Source organism: Anabrus simplex, chromosome 3 (genome assembly GCF_040414725.1).
Source record: "Anabrus simplex isolate iqAnaSimp1 chromosome 3, ASM4041472v1, whole genome shotgun sequence".
Taxonomy (NCBI): domain Eukaryota; kingdom Metazoa; phylum Arthropoda; class Insecta; order Orthoptera; family Tettigoniidae; genus Anabrus; species Anabrus simplex.
Window position 1 is genome coordinate 132139647 of NC_090267.1, and position 18994 is coordinate 132158640.

Genomic DNA, 18994 nt, shown 5'->3' on the forward strand with positions numbered 1-18994 from the left:
AGCCTACAACAAAAAACATAGGTCAACAATCCGAACACGTAACACCCATAATAAAACCAACAAAATATGGCTGAAGGAAGAAATAAAAGTTCCTATATAGGAAAAAGACCTTTTTAAACACTCAGCTCACTCACCCTCACCAGGATTACTTGACTCAGGAACTGGAAAAAATCCAAAGAAAAGCAGCTCAATTTGTTCTGGGCGATTTCCGACAAAAGAGTAGCATTACAAAAATGTTGCAAAGTTTGGGCTAGGAAGACTTGGGAGAAAGGAGACAAGCTGTTCGACTAAGTGATATGTTCTGAGCTGTCAGTGGAGAGATGGCGTGGGAGGACATCAGTAGATAATAAGTTTGAGTGGTGTCTTTAAAAGTAGGAAAGATCACAATATGAAGATAAAGTTGGAATTCAAGAGGACAAATTGGGGCAAATATTCGTTTTATAGGAAGGGGAGTTAGGGATTGTAATAACTTACCAAGGGAGATGTTCAATAAATTTCCAATGTCTTTGCAATCATTTAAGAAAAGGCTAGGAAAACAACCTGGGCGACTGCCCTAAATGCAGATCAGTAGTAATTGATGATTGAAAGGGGTCCCAGGGGCTCTCAACTTGGGAGCGTACGGGCGAGTTGGCCGTGCGGTTAGAGGCGTGCGGCTGTGAGCTTTCATTCGGGAGATAGTGGGTTCGAATTCCACTGTCGGTATCCATGAAGATGGCTTTCTGTGGCTTCCCATTTTCACACCAGGCAAATGCTGTGGCTGTACCTTAATTAAGGCCATGACCGCTTCCTTCCAACTCCTAGGCCTTTCCTATCCCATTGGCGCCATAAGCCCTATCTGGGTCAGTGCAACATAAAACCACTAGCAATAAAAAAAACTTGATAACATGGATTGGCAACTATGGGGCCCTGAGCAGAGTCCTGGCATTGCTTCCACCTATAGTACTTGTGCCAGGCTGCTCACTTTCATGTATCTTATCCAATCTCCTTTGGTCAGCTCTTGTTCTTTTCCAACCCCAATGGTATTCATGTTTCCGAGGCTTAGGGAGTCTTTCATTTTCACACCCTTCATGGGCCTTGTTTTCTTTGGCCGACACCATTTTTTGGTGTGCCGGACCCCTTCCACTTTTTCCCTCAGATTAGTGTTAACGAAGGATGGTTCCCGAAATGTACTTCCTCGTAAAACAATAATCACCACCACCGCCACCACCCTCTGTCATTCTCAAGTTACCAGAATATACATACTTTCCTTCAACTTCTGCTGATCCCTTCTTTACTCCCTGTTATGATAATACACCACATCTGATACAGCAGGCAGAACTTAATAACTTAGTTAGGGATTAAGGTCTTTCCAAACAACAGGCAGAGCTATTAAGTTCCAGACTGCAACAATGGAAATAAAAGAGATTAAACATTTTTTTAGTGTTCAGAAAATGAAACTATAAATTGTTATTTTCTAGCAGAAAATGCTATCTTTGCTTTCAAAAATGTGAATGGTTTGACAAATGAGTTAATTGAATATAATATACAAGAATCAAAAGGAGCTTAAAAGCAGTTTTATTGCACTAGAGTATTCAGTGTTTCATTCAGCCACTATGAAAGAAACCTACAAAATATGTCACCATTATTGAATGTAATAAATTACAATGAACTTTGCTGGTTTGTTTGTGTTGATTTAGAAGTAATGGCTGTATAGTTTGTATTATTGGGGCATTTACAAAGTTATATATATTTTGTAGATCTTATATACCTATCTATGTAGCCTACAACATTCACCTAAAGGAACATAAACCATGTGTCAGGGTCGTCACCTATCAAAGATTCTAGTTTGACTGCTGAATTTTCTTTCTCTGTTAGGAGAAATTTATCTGTAATTCCTATTAGATTGTCATCAAGTTAATTACTATATATAATTGAATTGTTCAGTACATAGTTTTGCTTCCTCTGTACTTTCTTCTTTTCATATTTAAAGGCTCAGATGGATACGTATACTAAGTTAGAACTGGAATGGGCTGGTGGAGAAACAGAAGGAGATTCTCAGGAACTTGAACTTAAATTGAAGGCTCTGTTGCTTGACACTATACATCACATAAGCATTGTAGAGCAGTTGATAGCTACCCAGGTTTCTTCTGTGGATGAGTGGCACTGGCAGAAACAACTTAGGTAAGATTTGTATCTGATGTTGATTTACAATGCAAACATATCTGGCCTCTATTTTATAGTGTGTATTTTACTCTTATTATTTATTGTTTGCATGCATCATTTACTGAATGGAATAATAATAATAATAATAATAATAATAATAATAATAATAATAATAATAATAATAATAATAATAATAATAATAATAATAATAATAATGATAATTTTACGTCCCATTAACTACTCTTTTATGGTCTTCGGAGATGCCAAGGTGACAGAATTTGTCCCACAGGAGTTCTTTTACGTGCCAGTAAATCTGTGACATGCGGCTGACGTATTTGAGCACCTTCAAATACCACCGGACTGAGCCAGGATCGAATCTACTAAGTTGGGGTCAGAAGGGCAGCACCTCAACCATCTGAGCCACTCAGCTCAGCACTGAATGGTATAAATTAGCAAGAAGGTGAAGAAGCATTTCGGCTCGCACTGACTTTCTCTTAATAGAAAATTGTGTAGAAAACTTACATTTTAATACCATGGAACTTCAAAAGGGATGTAGTGAGTAAGATATGACAAGACATTATGAGAAATTATATCCTACACTTTCCACATCAAGATTTAAGATCTGTCAAGAAGGCCCCTTGGTGAGTCTTGATGTCTTCCCTCCTGATGAAACTGGGAAGCAAAAACAAGCTCTTCAGGTGCTGAGAAGATGTAGAAGAACTTGGATTGATGAGGAGAAGGTACATCTATTTGAAGATGGCAGAATATGAAGATGTGGAGATTGTCCTCGTCTTATTGTGTACTCATATTTTTTTCCTGATATACTGTGTTTTTCACATTCTACAACGAAGGACTGACTCACGGGAAAGGGAAGGGGAAGTACGGGTGGCAAGGGGTGCCTGAACAGTGTTTCATGAAGCTCTTGAAAAGGCTAAAACTAATGGTAAATTATGCAGGTTATTCAGGCAAATATGCATAGGAGTCGAACTGCCAATGATCTCTTGACGCAGATGACCTTTTGAGATAGGAGGTGCCACCCCTACTTCTCCTTCTTTAGCGCTTCATCACATAGCACACGACACAAGCAGACACACTCGTCTTACAAGAACTACGTTTCCACATATCAATAAACTTCAAAAACTTAGGAATTTAATGAACACAACAAGGTTTTTTATCTAATAAATGCCTAGCAACGCATCTGTGAAATGAACATTATAGGACTTGATTCAGCTCTAATTTTTCAATTTTAAGGTTGTAATTGAACTTGATTTTTACGAGTGTATAGAATAATAGCCATCACTGAATATTGAAGACAACTCATCACTCAGAAATGAGATTTTACATTTTTGACTCACAGGGGTTATCTTGTTGTGAATTATAGTTTTTAAATTTAACATTAAATAGATATTAAGGAGTTAATTATATCAATATGTTGTTTTATATTGTTATATCTCCAAGTTTTTCTTTACTTATTATGCAGCTGATGATGGTGCCTAAATGAACTCTGAAACTAGTTCTGCAATAAAGTATATGTTGTAAAAACCATCTAACAACAGTGTATTTGTGTTGAACAAGGTGGAACCTACAAGATTTTTATTTCAATTGTGATCTCAGTTCAATACGGGCAAATAAGGTTAAGTTCCTCACGTTTAATGATGTTGGTGAGCGAATGGCTCATCAGCTGTATCTGACATTTATCTCACTTTACTTCCAGATGTATCAGTGTTGTCATGATGCGCTTCCGAATGGAACTAGAATCAAGATTTTTGGTATTTATTTCTTAAACCTGAAACACTGACTGTATGATGCAAGATGTACATAAAAATGTTAATATGTGCATGTGGTGTGCCCCCCGAAATTGTGTTGGCTTAGGTTCGCCATCCCTGGCCTAGAGGATGTATTATAAGGGTTTGACAACAGTTTAATAATTGCTGGTGGTTTCAATGCCCAATCCCTAGAATGGGGTATGTTAGAGTACAACTCTAGAGAGCGCCGAACTATGGAGATTTCCGCTAGGTTGGGTTTGATGGCCACTAATTTTGGAAATTGTGCCAACCTTTCGACGACCAGGCTGTAGGGAAACTATACCGGATGTGACTTTTGTATCTGAGGACATTGTGTCGAACATCAATGACTGGCGGGTGATTGAAGAATACACAGGAAGAGATCACCAGTACATTATTTTTCGTGTCCTTCCTAAAACTCCACAGATGAATACTACATCGTATAAATCAAGACGGCAGAATATAGGAAGTATGGACAGAGAGAAATTTCTTGCTGTCTTAAGAAATGAAATGGATAGTATAACAGAACAAAGTTGTTGTTATAAAGGAAAGAGGTGGCTAAGAAATGTGTTGAACTCACCATGTAGCTTATTTGAAAAGTATGTGATTTGTCCATGACTCGTAACACATTACAAAACAGGAAGCGTTCAGCCTATTGGTGGACCAAAGAAATTGCTGACCAGAGAAGACTTTGTCTGCAACTTAGACAGAGGGCACAGAGAGCACAAGTCAACCCAAAAGACACCTCACTCACAACTGAGTATAAGTCGGTGAAGAAAGAACTGAGAAATGCTATTTAAAAGAGTAAAGTCGACAAATGGTGGAAAATGGCTAAGGAAGTGGATGACAACCCATGGGTTTTAGGATACAAGATCATTATGAAGAAACTTGGAAGTTTGTCGAATCTGAACATGGACTCAAATGCAATGAAGTATATTGTAGATATGTTATTCCCAGATCATCCTGAGAGGACATGATGATGATGATGATGATGATGGTGATGATGATGATGATGACTTCATAGATAATGTACCACTTTTTACACCAGAAGAAATGATGAGAGTGATTTACTCTCTTAGAAATAAAAAGGCCCCAGGACCAGATGGTATTCCGGCATAGATATTAAAGCTGATAGCATATTTCTGCCCACATTTGCGGCTGAAAATATACAATAGCTGCCTGCTATCAGGGGTGTTTAGTGTTTGCTGGAAAACAGCTCGGCTAGTTTTAATAAGCAAAGACAAATCTGGGGGCTATAGGCCTTTATGTATGCTGGATACTGCAGGAAAGGATTAGAGAAACTGCTGCAACCAAGAATACCTTCAGCAGTTCGACTAGATGGGGACCTCTCTGATCATCAATATGGTTTTCGATGAGGACATTCAACAATCATTGCAGTGTGGGGTAATCATCATTGTAGGTTGCTGAAAGGTTTGTTTTGTCACCTATTCAATACATATAAATTATACAATTTAGGAATTGATTATTGATTCCACTTGAGACATGTTTCGCCCTTCATTGGGGGCATCATCAGTCAAATTATCTCCTCAAGGCAAAAATCAGGTACCTGGTTAGTAGTTGACATGCACAAATTAATACATATTATTAAACACATTACAAAAATTAAGTATGAGAAACAGTTGTACAATAGTGATGGTTGAATATATAGGTTTATAGAATAAGAAGTCAGCACCAATGCGTAAAAATTAAAATAGTAGAGTTCGGCAGTGGTGCTCTGGAGAACAGTTTAACAGTTTAACTAAAATAACTAAAATAAAATAACTAAAATAAACCACTCTGCATTTTTCTGAAATGTCAATGCTACATTCTTCTTCCAACCTTAAAACAACAAGATGCACTTGGTACTAGATTTAAATTTTATTTTTTTTTTTATATCCTTGCTCACCGAGCTGCTCTTGTGTAAATATGTATATAAATTGTAAAATTCTCAACTGTTCAATTGGACAATGTAAATACTGTATAGTTACCAACCATTGACATTAATTTTTGGTTACAAACATTGACGCCGAGCACTACACCCTTTCTCCCCTGATTGTTATAATGTAAATCTTTTTTAAAACCTTATTCTCAACTGTTCAATTGGACTATGTAAATACTGTAGAGTTACCAACCATTGACATTAATTTTTGGTTACAAACATTGACGCCGAGCACTACACCCTTTTTCCCTTGATTGTTATAATGTAAATATTTTTAAAACTTTATATTTTCCTATGATTGCGTCAACTGTTCTCCAGAGCACCACTGCCGAACTCTACTATTTTAATTTTTACGCATTGGTGCTGACTTCTTATTCCATAAACCTATATATTCAACCATCACTATTGTACAACTGTTTCACATACTTAATTTTTGTAATGTGTTTAATAATATGTATTAATTTGTGCATGTCAACTACTAACCAGGTACCTGATTTTTGCCTTGAGGAGATAATTTGACTGATGATGCCGTCAATGAAGGGCGAAACATGTCTCAAGTGGAATCAATAATAAATTCCTAAATTGTATAATTTACATGTATTGAATAGGTGACAAAACAAAATTTTTAGCATCCTACATTCAGTATCTTCAATACGGATAACAATGATTTTTATCACTTGCAACGTAATCATCATTCTCGAAAAGTGACACTTCTTGTGACTCTGGATGTCAAGAACGCTTTCATCTTGGTGAGATGGAATGACATGTTGGAAGTGCTTCAAGAAACTTTCAAACTACCAGAGTTTCTCATGTGCATAATGAGAAATTACGCTGAAGAAAATGGAAATTGCAACACCCAGAAGGAGTGGTGCTACATTGCTGCAATTGAACATGCAGGACGAGTGTTCAGTTGTGATTCGACGATTACACTTTCAGGTCCCTCTGACTGCAAGTTTGGACAACAATCAATATAGGATTTGCCCACCACGAGCTGCAATACATTGATGAATTCGTCAAGGCATGGAGTCAATAAGGCCCTGGATCACTTCCTGAGGAATTATGGCCCATGCTTGCTGCACTGCACGGGTCAGTTGTTCCAGAGTTGTGGGTGGCTGAGGACGGTTGGCCAGTTGTCGACCCATTATGTCCCACACATGCTCAATAGGACTGAGGTCCGGGGATCTGGCAGGCCATTCTAAGGTTGTGATGTCATGGAGAGCTTCTCTGGAGATGCGCGCAGTGTGAACCCGGGCATTGTCCTGCTGAAACATCCCATTAGCAATGTTTGCCATCATAGGGACAACCACTGGATTGAGTACCCTATCAACGTACTGTCGAGCAGTCATAGTGCCCTCAACAAGCACTAATTGTGATTTCACATTAAAGCCAATAGCTCCCCAGACCATAATGCTTGGTGTTGGTCCTGTGTGCCTCTCGACAATAAGATCTGGGCAGCCCCTCTCCCCAGTACATCGGCGCACACGATTCCAGCGATCACTGCGGGCAAGACAGAAGTGCGATTCATCACTAAAGATAACCCTATGCCATTCGTCGACCCACGTCAATCTTTCTTGTAATACCAGGCCAGTCTTACACATCGCTGTTGTGGGGTCAATGGAACACCTTCTGCAGGGACACGGGCTCGTAAGCCAGCTGCACACAGGCGATTACCAACTGTTTGTTGTGTAACGTGGGGTGCCACAGCTGCTCGAATTTGCGCTGCTGTTGCGTGGGGTTCCATCCGGGCCATCAGAATGATGCGGCGATCCTCTCTCACAGTTGTCTGTCGCGCTGGGCCTGTGCCAGGTCTACGAGTGTGGGTACCTGCATTTGACCACTGCTGCCATACACGTTGTATTGTAGATGCCTGTCAGCCAACACGTGCAGCGACAGTCCTTAGCGATAATCCAGCCTCACACAGCCCAATTATCCGAGCCCTCTCAAACGGTGACAGTTGTTGATACCGTGCTCTTCTCTGTTGTCGAGGCATGTTTGACAGCGAACACTTCACCGCACAGACTGCAAGTCGACTACGCTACACCAGAGTCCGTATACTGGAGTTGATTCCTCCGCGACCAATCACGTGGGGAGACCTGTAGCAACAATCCAATGGGTCTGAAACTTTGTTTATTTACATACCTACATGTCATCGTTCCATATCTTGAAAATCAACACAAACGACCAATCCCTTCATGGTGTTGCAATTTCCATTTTCTTAAGTGTATTTGAAAGATCGTATTCTAGTATATCACACAGGAGATAGGCAGAGAGTGAAACAGCTCACAGCTGGTGCAGCAGAAGTGTCCATCCTTGGCCCAAATACGTGGAACATTGTGTATGATGGATTGTTGAGGTTAGAGATGCCAGAAGACACGATGCTAGTGGGCTGTGCTGATGATATAGCTGTTTTGATAGTAGCTCGAAATTTGGAGCTGGCTCAGTTTAAGCTAAATCAAGTGATGCGACTGTTGAGAGATTGGATGGCAAATCACAGATTACAACTGGCAGGTCATAAAACAGAGATAGTTCCCTTGACAAGAAAAAGGATCAAGACCATTATTCCAATGTATATTGGACAAACAGTAATTGAAACATCTAGAAGTACCTCGGAGTGACAATTGATACTAAACTTACATTTTGGGATCATATCAAATGGGTGACAGATAAGGTGGTGAAAACAATGATTACACTGAGTAGATTAATGAGCAACGTTAAAGGTCCAAAGTCTAGCAAATTACGACTTCTGATGTCGATAGTTTACTTGACACTTCTATATGGTGCTGAAGTCTGGGCTGAATCTCTGAAGTTTGAAAAATAACGGCAAAGGATAGCTGCGGTACAGCGAAGGTCAGCTTTGCGTATTACAAGCGCATATCGCACAGTACATAGCCACACCGTTATAAATACCAGAAGTAGAAAGGTCAGTCAAGCTAGCGTTGCTGGAACAGCCCGACGTACTTACCACGCACCGTACAAGTAAAACTCAATCATTTCTTCGAACAAATGTTTCAACGGGGTTAATAACACCCACTTGACCGTCTTTTGGATCCAATTGATTACCGTAATAACATAAGTAAACACTAACATCAGCTAGCTTTGACACAACATTTTATCATTAGCAACGTCTCCACAAGAAGTCCCATCTTCTTTTCTATGACTTTCTGATAAATCAACCATTCATATTTTAACACATTTGATACGTTCACACTTCTATTTTAAATAACTGACATTGATTTTACTATCTTGAACTCATGCTATGGGAATGGAGCAAACATCCCCCTTGGATGATTGTGCTTTTACACTCAAGGCCGTCACAGTCCTAATGATGTATAAGAAGAGGATCCATTTTGGTTTTAAACGCTCAAATATCCATGATTAACCACGTTATAAACTTCAAAAACTGTTAATTCACAGTATTTTTAACATACTTTCTGTGCAGTATCCCTATTTTAGATGTTATAGTATAACATTTTATGAGATCATTGTCCGACATTTTACTCTATAGTTTATAAGATTAGAAAGATCCCATATCCATTAATAATAATTATAATAATTTCCTGTGGCTATTTCTAGCCGAGTGCAGCCCTTGTTAGACAGACCCTCCGATGAGGGTGGGCGGCATCTGCCATGTGTAGGTAACTGCGTGTTATTGTGGTGGAGGATAGTGTTATGTGTGGTGTGTGAGTTGCAGGGATGTTGGGGACAGCACAAACACCCAGCCCCCGAGCCATTGGAATTAACCAATGAAGGTTAAAATCCCCGACCCGGCCGGGAATCGAACCCAGGACCCTCTGACCTGAAGGTCAGTACGCTGACCATTCAGCCAACGAGTCGGACATATCCATTAATTTTTAAGATTGATATAGGCTGATGATGCCCATAAAAAAAGGTTGAAACATGTACCTATGACTTTTATGTATTATGTATAAATTTTAACCACATGAAGTAGTGGATTGTATTGTATTGTATTGAACAAGTGGATCTATAAATATTATAATAATATTTGTTATATATATCGCACAGTATCTGAACCTGCGGTTCTTATGGTAGCAGCAGTAGCACCGATTGATTTACTTGCCTTAGAGAGACAGGCAGTCTGGCAAACTCTAGGGGAGCTTGGAAAGAAGCGTGCTAAGGAGCTAGCTTATAGGCAATGAATGGAACGATGGCAGCAAAGATGGGAGGATGATCCTCGAGGAAAATGGACTAAGTGACTGATACTGTGTTTAGCTCATGGTAAGGTTAACTTTTATCTTACACAGCTCTTGACAGGTCATGGATACTTCCAGAAATTTCTACACAGAGAAGGTAGAGCGAGTGATCCGGGGTGTATTTATTGCAATGATTTTGACGATGTACTTCACACATTTTTTGTATGTTATCATTGGTCAACACAGAGAAGATGTTTAGAAGCTGAGCAAGGATAATTGACTCCAGAAACTATTGTGCAGGTGATGCTACGAAACCAAGAATCTTGGGATCAGGTAGCAGTATATGTAGAAGGCATCCTGCGTCAGGAAAAGAGGGATTTGAATGCTCATGAACAGCAGTAAAGGAGAAATAAAGCAAGAAGAAACCTGAGAAATTACAAGCACGACACTGCCCTGAAGTAATGCGAGAGCAGTTCCTGGGCAGAGATATATGTTGTGGCAAAAGGGTGTGTGGGTTTTAGTGAGTAGGAATCTCACATGCTCATGGAGTGCAGACCCTCGCAAGTGTCTCATGAACGATTTCCCATACCCCCAGGTAAAAAATACATTATTATTATTATTATTATTATTATTATTATTATTATTATTATTATTATTATTATTATTATTATTATTATTATTATTATTATTATTATTATTATTATTATTATTATTATTATTATTGAGGGCCAAGGCTGAATAATACAAACAACAATAAAAATAGTGGAATTACATGAATGGTAAGAAGTTTCCCAATGGCTCCACAAAATGTTTCCACAAGGGGAAAGATTAGCATAATATTATTAAAAACCATTGACTAGGTTAGGTACTCTCTGAAGTTGCATACATAAATTTAAGATGAGCCAGACCGAGGGCCTAGCTTAAGCAAAGTTAAACAAAGAAGCTAAATACTGAAGATAAATAATTACAAACATTGAATTTACAATGATCTTTTTTTTTTTTTTAAGGAGAGTCCGTTGAAGAGGTGGCCATGCTAGGAGACTGCATAAGTCAAATGTAGCAGTGAATTTTAGGCCTAATAAGAGTCCAGCTCACAACTGAAATGTCAAAGTAAAGAGATTAAAAGCTTCACAATATAAACAAGTGAAGGACACAGAATTTGTCCCTTACCCACAGACCGGAGCATACAGTTCAGAACAAACCTGTCAAAACATCAAATGGTGTAATTAGTGTATGAGCAATTTACTGGCTAAGGAACATCCCGCAATGGTGCGCTATCCCATCCGCAGCTGACTGAAAATACATGATACGTGATAATAGAAAGAATCAGCTGAGTTGATAGAAGTAGAAAGAGCTTTAGGAATCCATAGTGGCCTGGTAGTGACAGAGTCCCCAGAGAAAATGGTAATAAACAGTCAGAAAATGTCCTACCTTATCAGCAGGCAGATGATGTAAAGTTTAGCTCCATGGCACACTCACAGAATAAACAATGAGCCATGTTCAAGCCTCAACTTAAATAGGGTTAAGAAGGCAGCATAAGCAGAAGGCAGGACACATGGCGAGTGAATCATTAGTGGTTGTGTCATTGGAAACATCGAGAAAACATTTCAGGTGACTGGTGCTTAGCACAAGCACGAGATAGATCCAGAGTTTTCCATAGGTGAAAAAGGAGGTTGGAGAAATTTTAAGGCTTAGTTGCGGCAGGAATAGCAAGAATACAGTTCATAATGAAGCACTACTGAAGCGAAACATCATAGTTTAGTTCTCACAGTAGATTGTGGAAGTTTAAGGTGAGTCAGGGGAGTCCGTTATATTTCCTACCTATACACGTAAATTTTGATTGTTTATTATATCATGTATATTATATCATCATTATATCATATATATTATATCATGTTTATTATATCATGTCTTGTATCCTAGACTGTGAAATTCATCATCAGAACATAATTAGCCTTTATTTTTTTTTTGTTGAGAATAGCAGCATTGCTGACAACTAGGATTATTTTATTATAAATCTGTCTTATGTGTGATACAATACCAGTGGAGCATTTTGAGCTTTGTATACTATATGAGGCTTTCTGTTCCCTTAGGTTCTACACCCGTAAGGATGGTAAGGCTGTAGCAAGGATGGTGGATGCAGAGTTCTCTTACACATATGAGTACCAAGGAAATGCTCCTAAACTTGTACACACACCTCTCACAGATAAATGTTACCTTACACTTACTCAGGTAATGTAGTAAAATTACAATATTTGTTTTATCTGCTTTACTGCAATTACAACTTTCCTATACACTGGCTAGTTTTTGAACATCAACTCCTTGAAAATAGCTTTACTTTTTTCTAATTACTGAATTTTAATAAAAAACCTTTTTATTTAATCTTTGGATAAATGTGGATTGTGCCTTACTATTCTTGTTGCAGGGCATGCATATGGGACTTGGAGGCAATCCATATGGGCCAGCTGGAACTGGGAAGACTGAGTCGGTTAAAGCACTGGGAGGATTACTGGGCCGTCAAGTTCTTGTTTTCAACTGTGATGAGGTGTGTATTGTGTTATAGAGTTTAAATATATATATAGCATATACTCTGGATCAGCTGGATTGATTGGATTACGTCGCCATAAGACCTATCTGTGTCGGTGCGACGTAAAGCAACTAGCCAAAAAAAAAAAAAATCAGATTCAAAACAAGGCATTTTGAAGCAAAATAGTAAAGGAGCCGGAGATTATCAACAGCAGTAAGGCCCAGAAACTTGTGTACTTCAGTCCTGTGATGTGACACCCTGAGAAGTACGGTTTGCTAGAAAACTTACTACTGAATACAGTATACAGATAATACTATCCAACAGGGATATGGAAACACTAGATATAATTTTTTCCGACATGGCATTTTATGTCATGTATCCACGGGTTCAGTGAAAATTATATCTACAATTTCTAAAGATGAGAGGAAAGTATTAAAAGGTGTGAAAAACATGAGAACAAATATGAAAATCTTTTCCGCTGGGGCTTATAAAATAACAAGTGTACTGAAAGGTGTAAAATTCACCAGAAAACATACATGAAAACCTGTGCACTGCGGCCAATAAAAATATCGGAAGTATTATTGCAGATCACACTCTTTCTAAAACAAATGTTAGTAGAAAACTTTTTATTTTGGAGCAGTGGGTTATTAAGCATTATTTCCTGGTCACACTCTTACACATTGAATTGGAGGGTACACTCATCCATGTGTGACCGGGAGGAATAACTTTGGTCGCCATTTTGAAGTCGACAAAACTTCGACAAACTTGAGTGCTTGAGACGAAACTCGAAGGTGCGTGTTCAACATTCGTGACCTCTGTGCACTTGAAGATGTGTACGCCAGTCCGCTTTCTGGCGGATTTAATTTTTGTGTTCATTAGTAAGGAATTTCATGACTTTGTCCGTATCCATAACTAGGCTATCGCAAGACAGTAAGCACCACGTAAGTTAGTTTCACACTATTATGTTCCTAATCCAGATATAGGCTACCGTATTACACAACAAATATTTGCTACACTTCACTGTACCACTCAACACAAAATAAATTTCCAACTTCTGAATGTAATGCGAAATACAAGCACAAATAGGCTCACTGTTATTCAGCAATCTCGCAGCTAACCGGCAAGCAAAAATGAGCATTCCTGAGGCTAACGGCTTGTCCCCCGAAGGTGCAACTTATCCTGTGAAGTTCAGGAATTCAAGGTCTTTTCCTGTAATCACACAACTATGGCGACGGCTATTACCCAAGTTAATCAAATGTATTAATGAGCGTAAAAATGGTTTCTCAGTTGGAGGACTGATACTCTTACCACTGCATCTGCAATCTTCTTCTTCCTCTTCAGAATTTGTCATACATGCTGACAGGATCCACCGATTTGGCTCTGTCACCACCTGACACGATCATCATGTGCCTCGTCAGGATACACTCTTTCTAAAACAAATGTTAGTAGGAAACTTTTTATTTCTTTCCTGGTCACACTCTTACACAGTGAATTGGAGGTTACACTCAATCATGTGTGACCGGCAGGGATGACTTTGGTCGCCATTTTGAAGTCGAAGTCGATTTTTCCCGTAATCACGCAACTGTGGCGACAGCTATAACCCGAGTTAATCAAATGTATTAATAAGCATAAAAATGGTTTCTCAGTTGCAGGACTGTTGCTCAAAGTCGACTTCAAAATGGCGGCCAAAGTCGTTCCTCCCAGTCATATATGGTTGAGTGTAACCTCCAGTTCACTGTGTAAGAGTGTGACGAGGAAATAATGCTTAATAACTCACTGCTCCAAAATTAAAAAAAATTCTTCTAACATTTGTTTTAGAAAGAGTGTGATCTGCAATAATACTTCCGATATTTTTATTGGCCCCAGTGCACATGTTTTCATGTGTGTTGTCTGGTGATTTTTATACCTTTCAGTACACTTGTAATAGTGACAGACAGTGCGAACTCTCTGAAACAGATGCATGTTCACTATTAACTTGTCCAAATGCAGTACTTACAGTAAATGTATAACTAAAGCACAATTGCACTACCACGTTGAAGCTTCAGAACAGCACCTCATTTCGCAAGAGTCACTGCAGACGGAACAGATGTTTATTGTCAGACCTTGAGACTTGAGATAAGCACATGCACGGCAGCCATTTTTACCCCTCATACCCCTTATCCCGCATCTACGCGACTTCTCGTTAGACGACCATAGTAAATCACTTCCTCGTTGTCAATTCCAGCATCCCTCACTTCCTTCCTTTCGTAGCCAATCAGCAGTAGGTGGGGTAAGGTGGTTGTTCCATGCTTGATAGGAATTAATAGATCAAATTTCCTGTTCGTGAATAGAGAGTAGTTCATGCTCTATGGTTAGGGGTAGCTCTCTAATGGTGCAGTTTATTGGTATATCAGAAGTAATGAAATCTGGACAGTATGTAAATAATTCGATAGAGAAGTGAGTGGAAAGTGACCACAAAAAATAATAGATGGAGAGAAGATGATTTAATTGGAAAGATGTTGAAGATGTTTTCATCTTTCCCACCCCTGCAATCACCTGACAGAAAATCAAACAAAATCATTTTTGACTATTCCTGTTGTTGAACTGGACAATAGTGAAACAGGACATACTCAGCAACCATTCTACTTCTTTTACATGAGAGATACCTCTAAAAATGTAAGGAATGACTCAATGACAGGAAAATATGCTGAGCATTCATGTACCTTAGTCATACAAAGAGAGATGAACATGAAAAGGAACATGTAATAGGCTGAACACAGTGACAGGTTAGTGTAGGAAGAGGGAGCAATAGAAAGAGAAGACAAGGGACAAATATGAATTATGTAAGTTGTATTACCCCTTGTTTATAATATGACTTTTAGTCATTTCTTACATTTTTAGTGGTATCTTTCATGTAAAGGAGGTAGAATGGTTGATGAGTGTTTGTTGTTTCACTATTGTCCAATTCAATAACAGAAATGGTCAAAAATTATTTTGTTTCATTTTCTGTCAGGTGATTGCAGAGATAGGAATGATAAAAAAATTGTATTATGCTAACAGAATGTATAGCACATTGGCAAGTATTAAACTTCTTGTCTTCTCAGGTTGGAGTTATCAAGACTTCCATAGTGTGAGTGCATCCATTCTTGTCATCATATGGTAAAAACGTGTCATCAAACTCTCCGATCTATAGCCCTTCTCCTTTTTTGTGAAATGGTTCTCATATTTCTTTCTTCCCAGTAGAGATTAGTATGATACTGAAAGGTGGTTGTCAGTATTATGGTTTCTTCAGATGTTATTTCATGCTCGAGGAAATATTTTACTGCTGGGTTGAGATGATGTAAATGCTTATGTTTCTTCACCTTGTAGATGTAAACATTTCATTGAAAGAGATGGAGAGATGATTATTTAATTGGAAAGACACTCCAAAAACAAGAAGAATTATATAATGGCAGGAAAAGAATCCGAGCATTTGTGTACGTTATCCAGAAACTGAAATTGCTGCTGCTTGTGATAATCAGGTGTAACACTACATAAGTTTTAGCAAATGCTGCGCTGATTATCACTGCATTTGAGAAATGGTTTTTGAGGTTTTGTGATACAAAAATGATTGTTTGTTTCAGGGAATTGATGTTCAATCAATGGCTCGTATCTTTGTGGGTTTGGTGAAGTGCGGGGCATGGGGTTGCTTTGACGAGTTCAACAGATTGGAAGAGGCTACTCTGTCAGCCATCTCAATGCAGATCCAACCTATTCAAATGGCTCTGAAGAATGGGCTGAAGTCTGTGCATTTATTGGATGATGAGGTAACTAACTTGTGCAATTTTTCCTGACAGGATCTCTAACAGACTTCTTACTTGACAGTAATCTACATCTTACCAGCCATTCAATCATCAGTAACCACTGATCTGCATTCAGAGCAGTCACCTAGGTAATAATAATAATCGTATGGCCTCAGCTACCACGTGCAGACATTCAAATTTGACGCCATCTGGCTGCCTGCTCGTCAATTTTGACGTTCCGTTTTACTCTAGGCCCACTAGATGGCAGACCAAGTAAACCGAAACTCTCTTGGGCGTCTATGGCTGAGATTTAATTAATTTTGTTGGGTAAACACCAAATGTGTCACCAGAGATCTTTTACATGCTGACATCGTACGACATGGAGTGTCTAATGGACTTTCTTCCGCCCTTCAAAAATCCGACTACCTCTGCCGGGTTTGAACCCGCTATCTTGGGATCCGGAGGCCGACACTCTAACAACTGATCCACAGAGGCACAGGTGGCACATTCCCAATCAGTTGTTTATCTAGTCTTTGCTTAGGGCCGATGACCTTCGATGTTAGGCCCCTTAAAACAACAAGCAGCAGTCTTTGCTTAAATAATTTCAAAGAAGTTGGAAATTTATCGAATATCTCCCTTGGTAAATTATTCCAATCTCTAACTCCTCTTCCTATAAACAATTATTTGTCCAAATTTGTCTCTTGAATTGCCACTTTATCTTCATATTGTGCTTTTTTCCTACTCTTTGAAACACCACTTAACCTTATTCATCTACTGTCATTCTACACCATCTCTCTATTGACACTTGGAACATACCACTTAGTTGAGCAGCTTGTCTCCTTACTCCCAATTCTTCCCTGCCCAAAGTTAGCAATATTTTCATAATACTACTCTTTTGTCTTAGAATTTTTCTAATTCTTGAACCAAGTAATCCTGTCCCATGCACTGGAACCATACTCTAATTGTGGTCTTTCCAGTGACCTATATGCCTCTTCTTTACATCCTTACTACAAACCCTAAATATTCTCATAACAAGGGAACAGATTTTTATGTAAATAATTTTTTTTTTCTTATAGATAAAAGACTAACTATGACAGAAATTCCGAACTCAAACACTGTAATTTGTACATAGAATTTTATTTCAAATATAAATATTTCTGAATTTTTAAAATTTAAATAAATCTTTTAAATATTTTGAATAAAAACATATAAATTGTTATATTTTCTTTGTTCTAATTTTAAATTAAAAAAAGACATATATATGGGCAGGAGCCAGTTAGGCTTAGGTCAGATTTACGGCTTTATGGTCTCAGGGCTCTTTATATATATATATCTCAATTCTCCCATACCACTGTCAAGGGTCACCTGATGACAAGCAAAAATAAGAGTTTACCTGAGTGAAAATTAATAAACTTCATTATCCGCATCTGCAAATTGTTATCCGCGGATTATTATTATTATTATTATTATTATTATTATTATTATTATTATTATTATTATTATTATTATTATTATTATTATTATTATTATTATTTTATGACCACATAGGATCACTTTAGTCAGTCCGTCGTTCAGGTCTCTTTGAAGGGATTGTTCGGGCTTTGCGGTCCTCCCAGTACTTCTTCAGACGCTCCGATCTTCGTGTCCTTTCCTCAGTTGAAAATGTGCATGTTGTTGGTTTGTTTTGTGTAAGGGTAAAGCGGAGGTTTGTATTCTTGAGTTTTATATTCAATTTTATCTTATTTGTGGTGTCTTCTGTTGTAAGGCCTATTTCCTTCAGATCCTCTCTTACTTCTCTGATCCATTTACATCCTGTTGTAGTATTTTTTGAGATGAGATTGTGTTGTACTAGTTGTTTCAGAAGTCTTGAATCCTGCATCCTCATGATATGTCCAAAGAAACCCAGTCTCCTCTTACACATAGTATCTGTAATGGGTTCTAGCTCTTTGTACACGACTTTGTTAGGTATTAACCGCCACTGTCCATCTTTCTGGTATTTTTTGTTGATACAGATTCTTCCAATCCTCCTTTCAGTTTTCTGAAGTCTGTCAGTCTTTGATTGTTTATTCAGGTGAAAGAGTGTTTCTGCTGCATATGTAGCTTCCGGTTTTATAACTGTGTTGTAGTGTTTTATTTTTGTATTTATTGATAGACATTTCTTTTTGTAGATATCCCATGTTAACTTCTGTGCTTTAGCTAATCTATTTGTTCTTATTTGGATTGAGATTTTTTCATTTAGGTTATGTGTTATTACTTCTCCAAGATATTTAAATTGAGTTACTATTTTGATATTTCTGTTTTTTCAAATGATATTTTGAGGCCAATTTTATTTGCAATGTTTTGAAGTTCTGTTATCTGGGTTTTTGCTTCCTTCATGTCCACTGCTAGTAATGCTAAATCGTCAGCAAAACCCAGGCAATTTGATTTGATTTTTCGGCCAATCTTTATTTTGGGGGGACATTTCCTAAACCATTCCCTCATTACCATTTCTAGAGCACAGTTAAATAATAGTGGTGAGAGCCCATCTCCCTGTCATAGCCCAGTTTTAATTTCAAATGTCTCTGATGTTTCACCCCTAAACTTCACTTTTGATTTGGTGTTGGTGAGAGTCAATTTTATTATGTTTATTAATTTGGGGTTAAGTCCAAGGTGTCTTAAAATTTTAAACAGAGATTCTCTGTGGATGCAAT

The 18994-nt window shown here is 38.2% G+C and overlaps 1 protein-coding gene across 1 annotated transcript in view; it reads left to right on the top strand.

The window, feature by feature from the left end:
* btv (beethoven) overlaps nt 1–18994 on the top strand; it is a 594436-nt gene that overhangs the window by 262935 nt on the left and 312507 nt on the right. Inside the window, exons 30-33 of the mRNA XM_068226811.1 lie at nt 1970–2160; nt 12110–12248; nt 12442–12561; nt 16146–16328. Of these exons, the coding sequence (XP_068082912.1) occupies nt 1970–2160; nt 12110–12248; nt 12442–12561; nt 16146–16328 (633 nt within the window). The remainder of the gene's footprint in view (nt 1–1969; nt 2161–12109; nt 12249–12441; nt 12562–16145; nt 16329–18994) is intronic.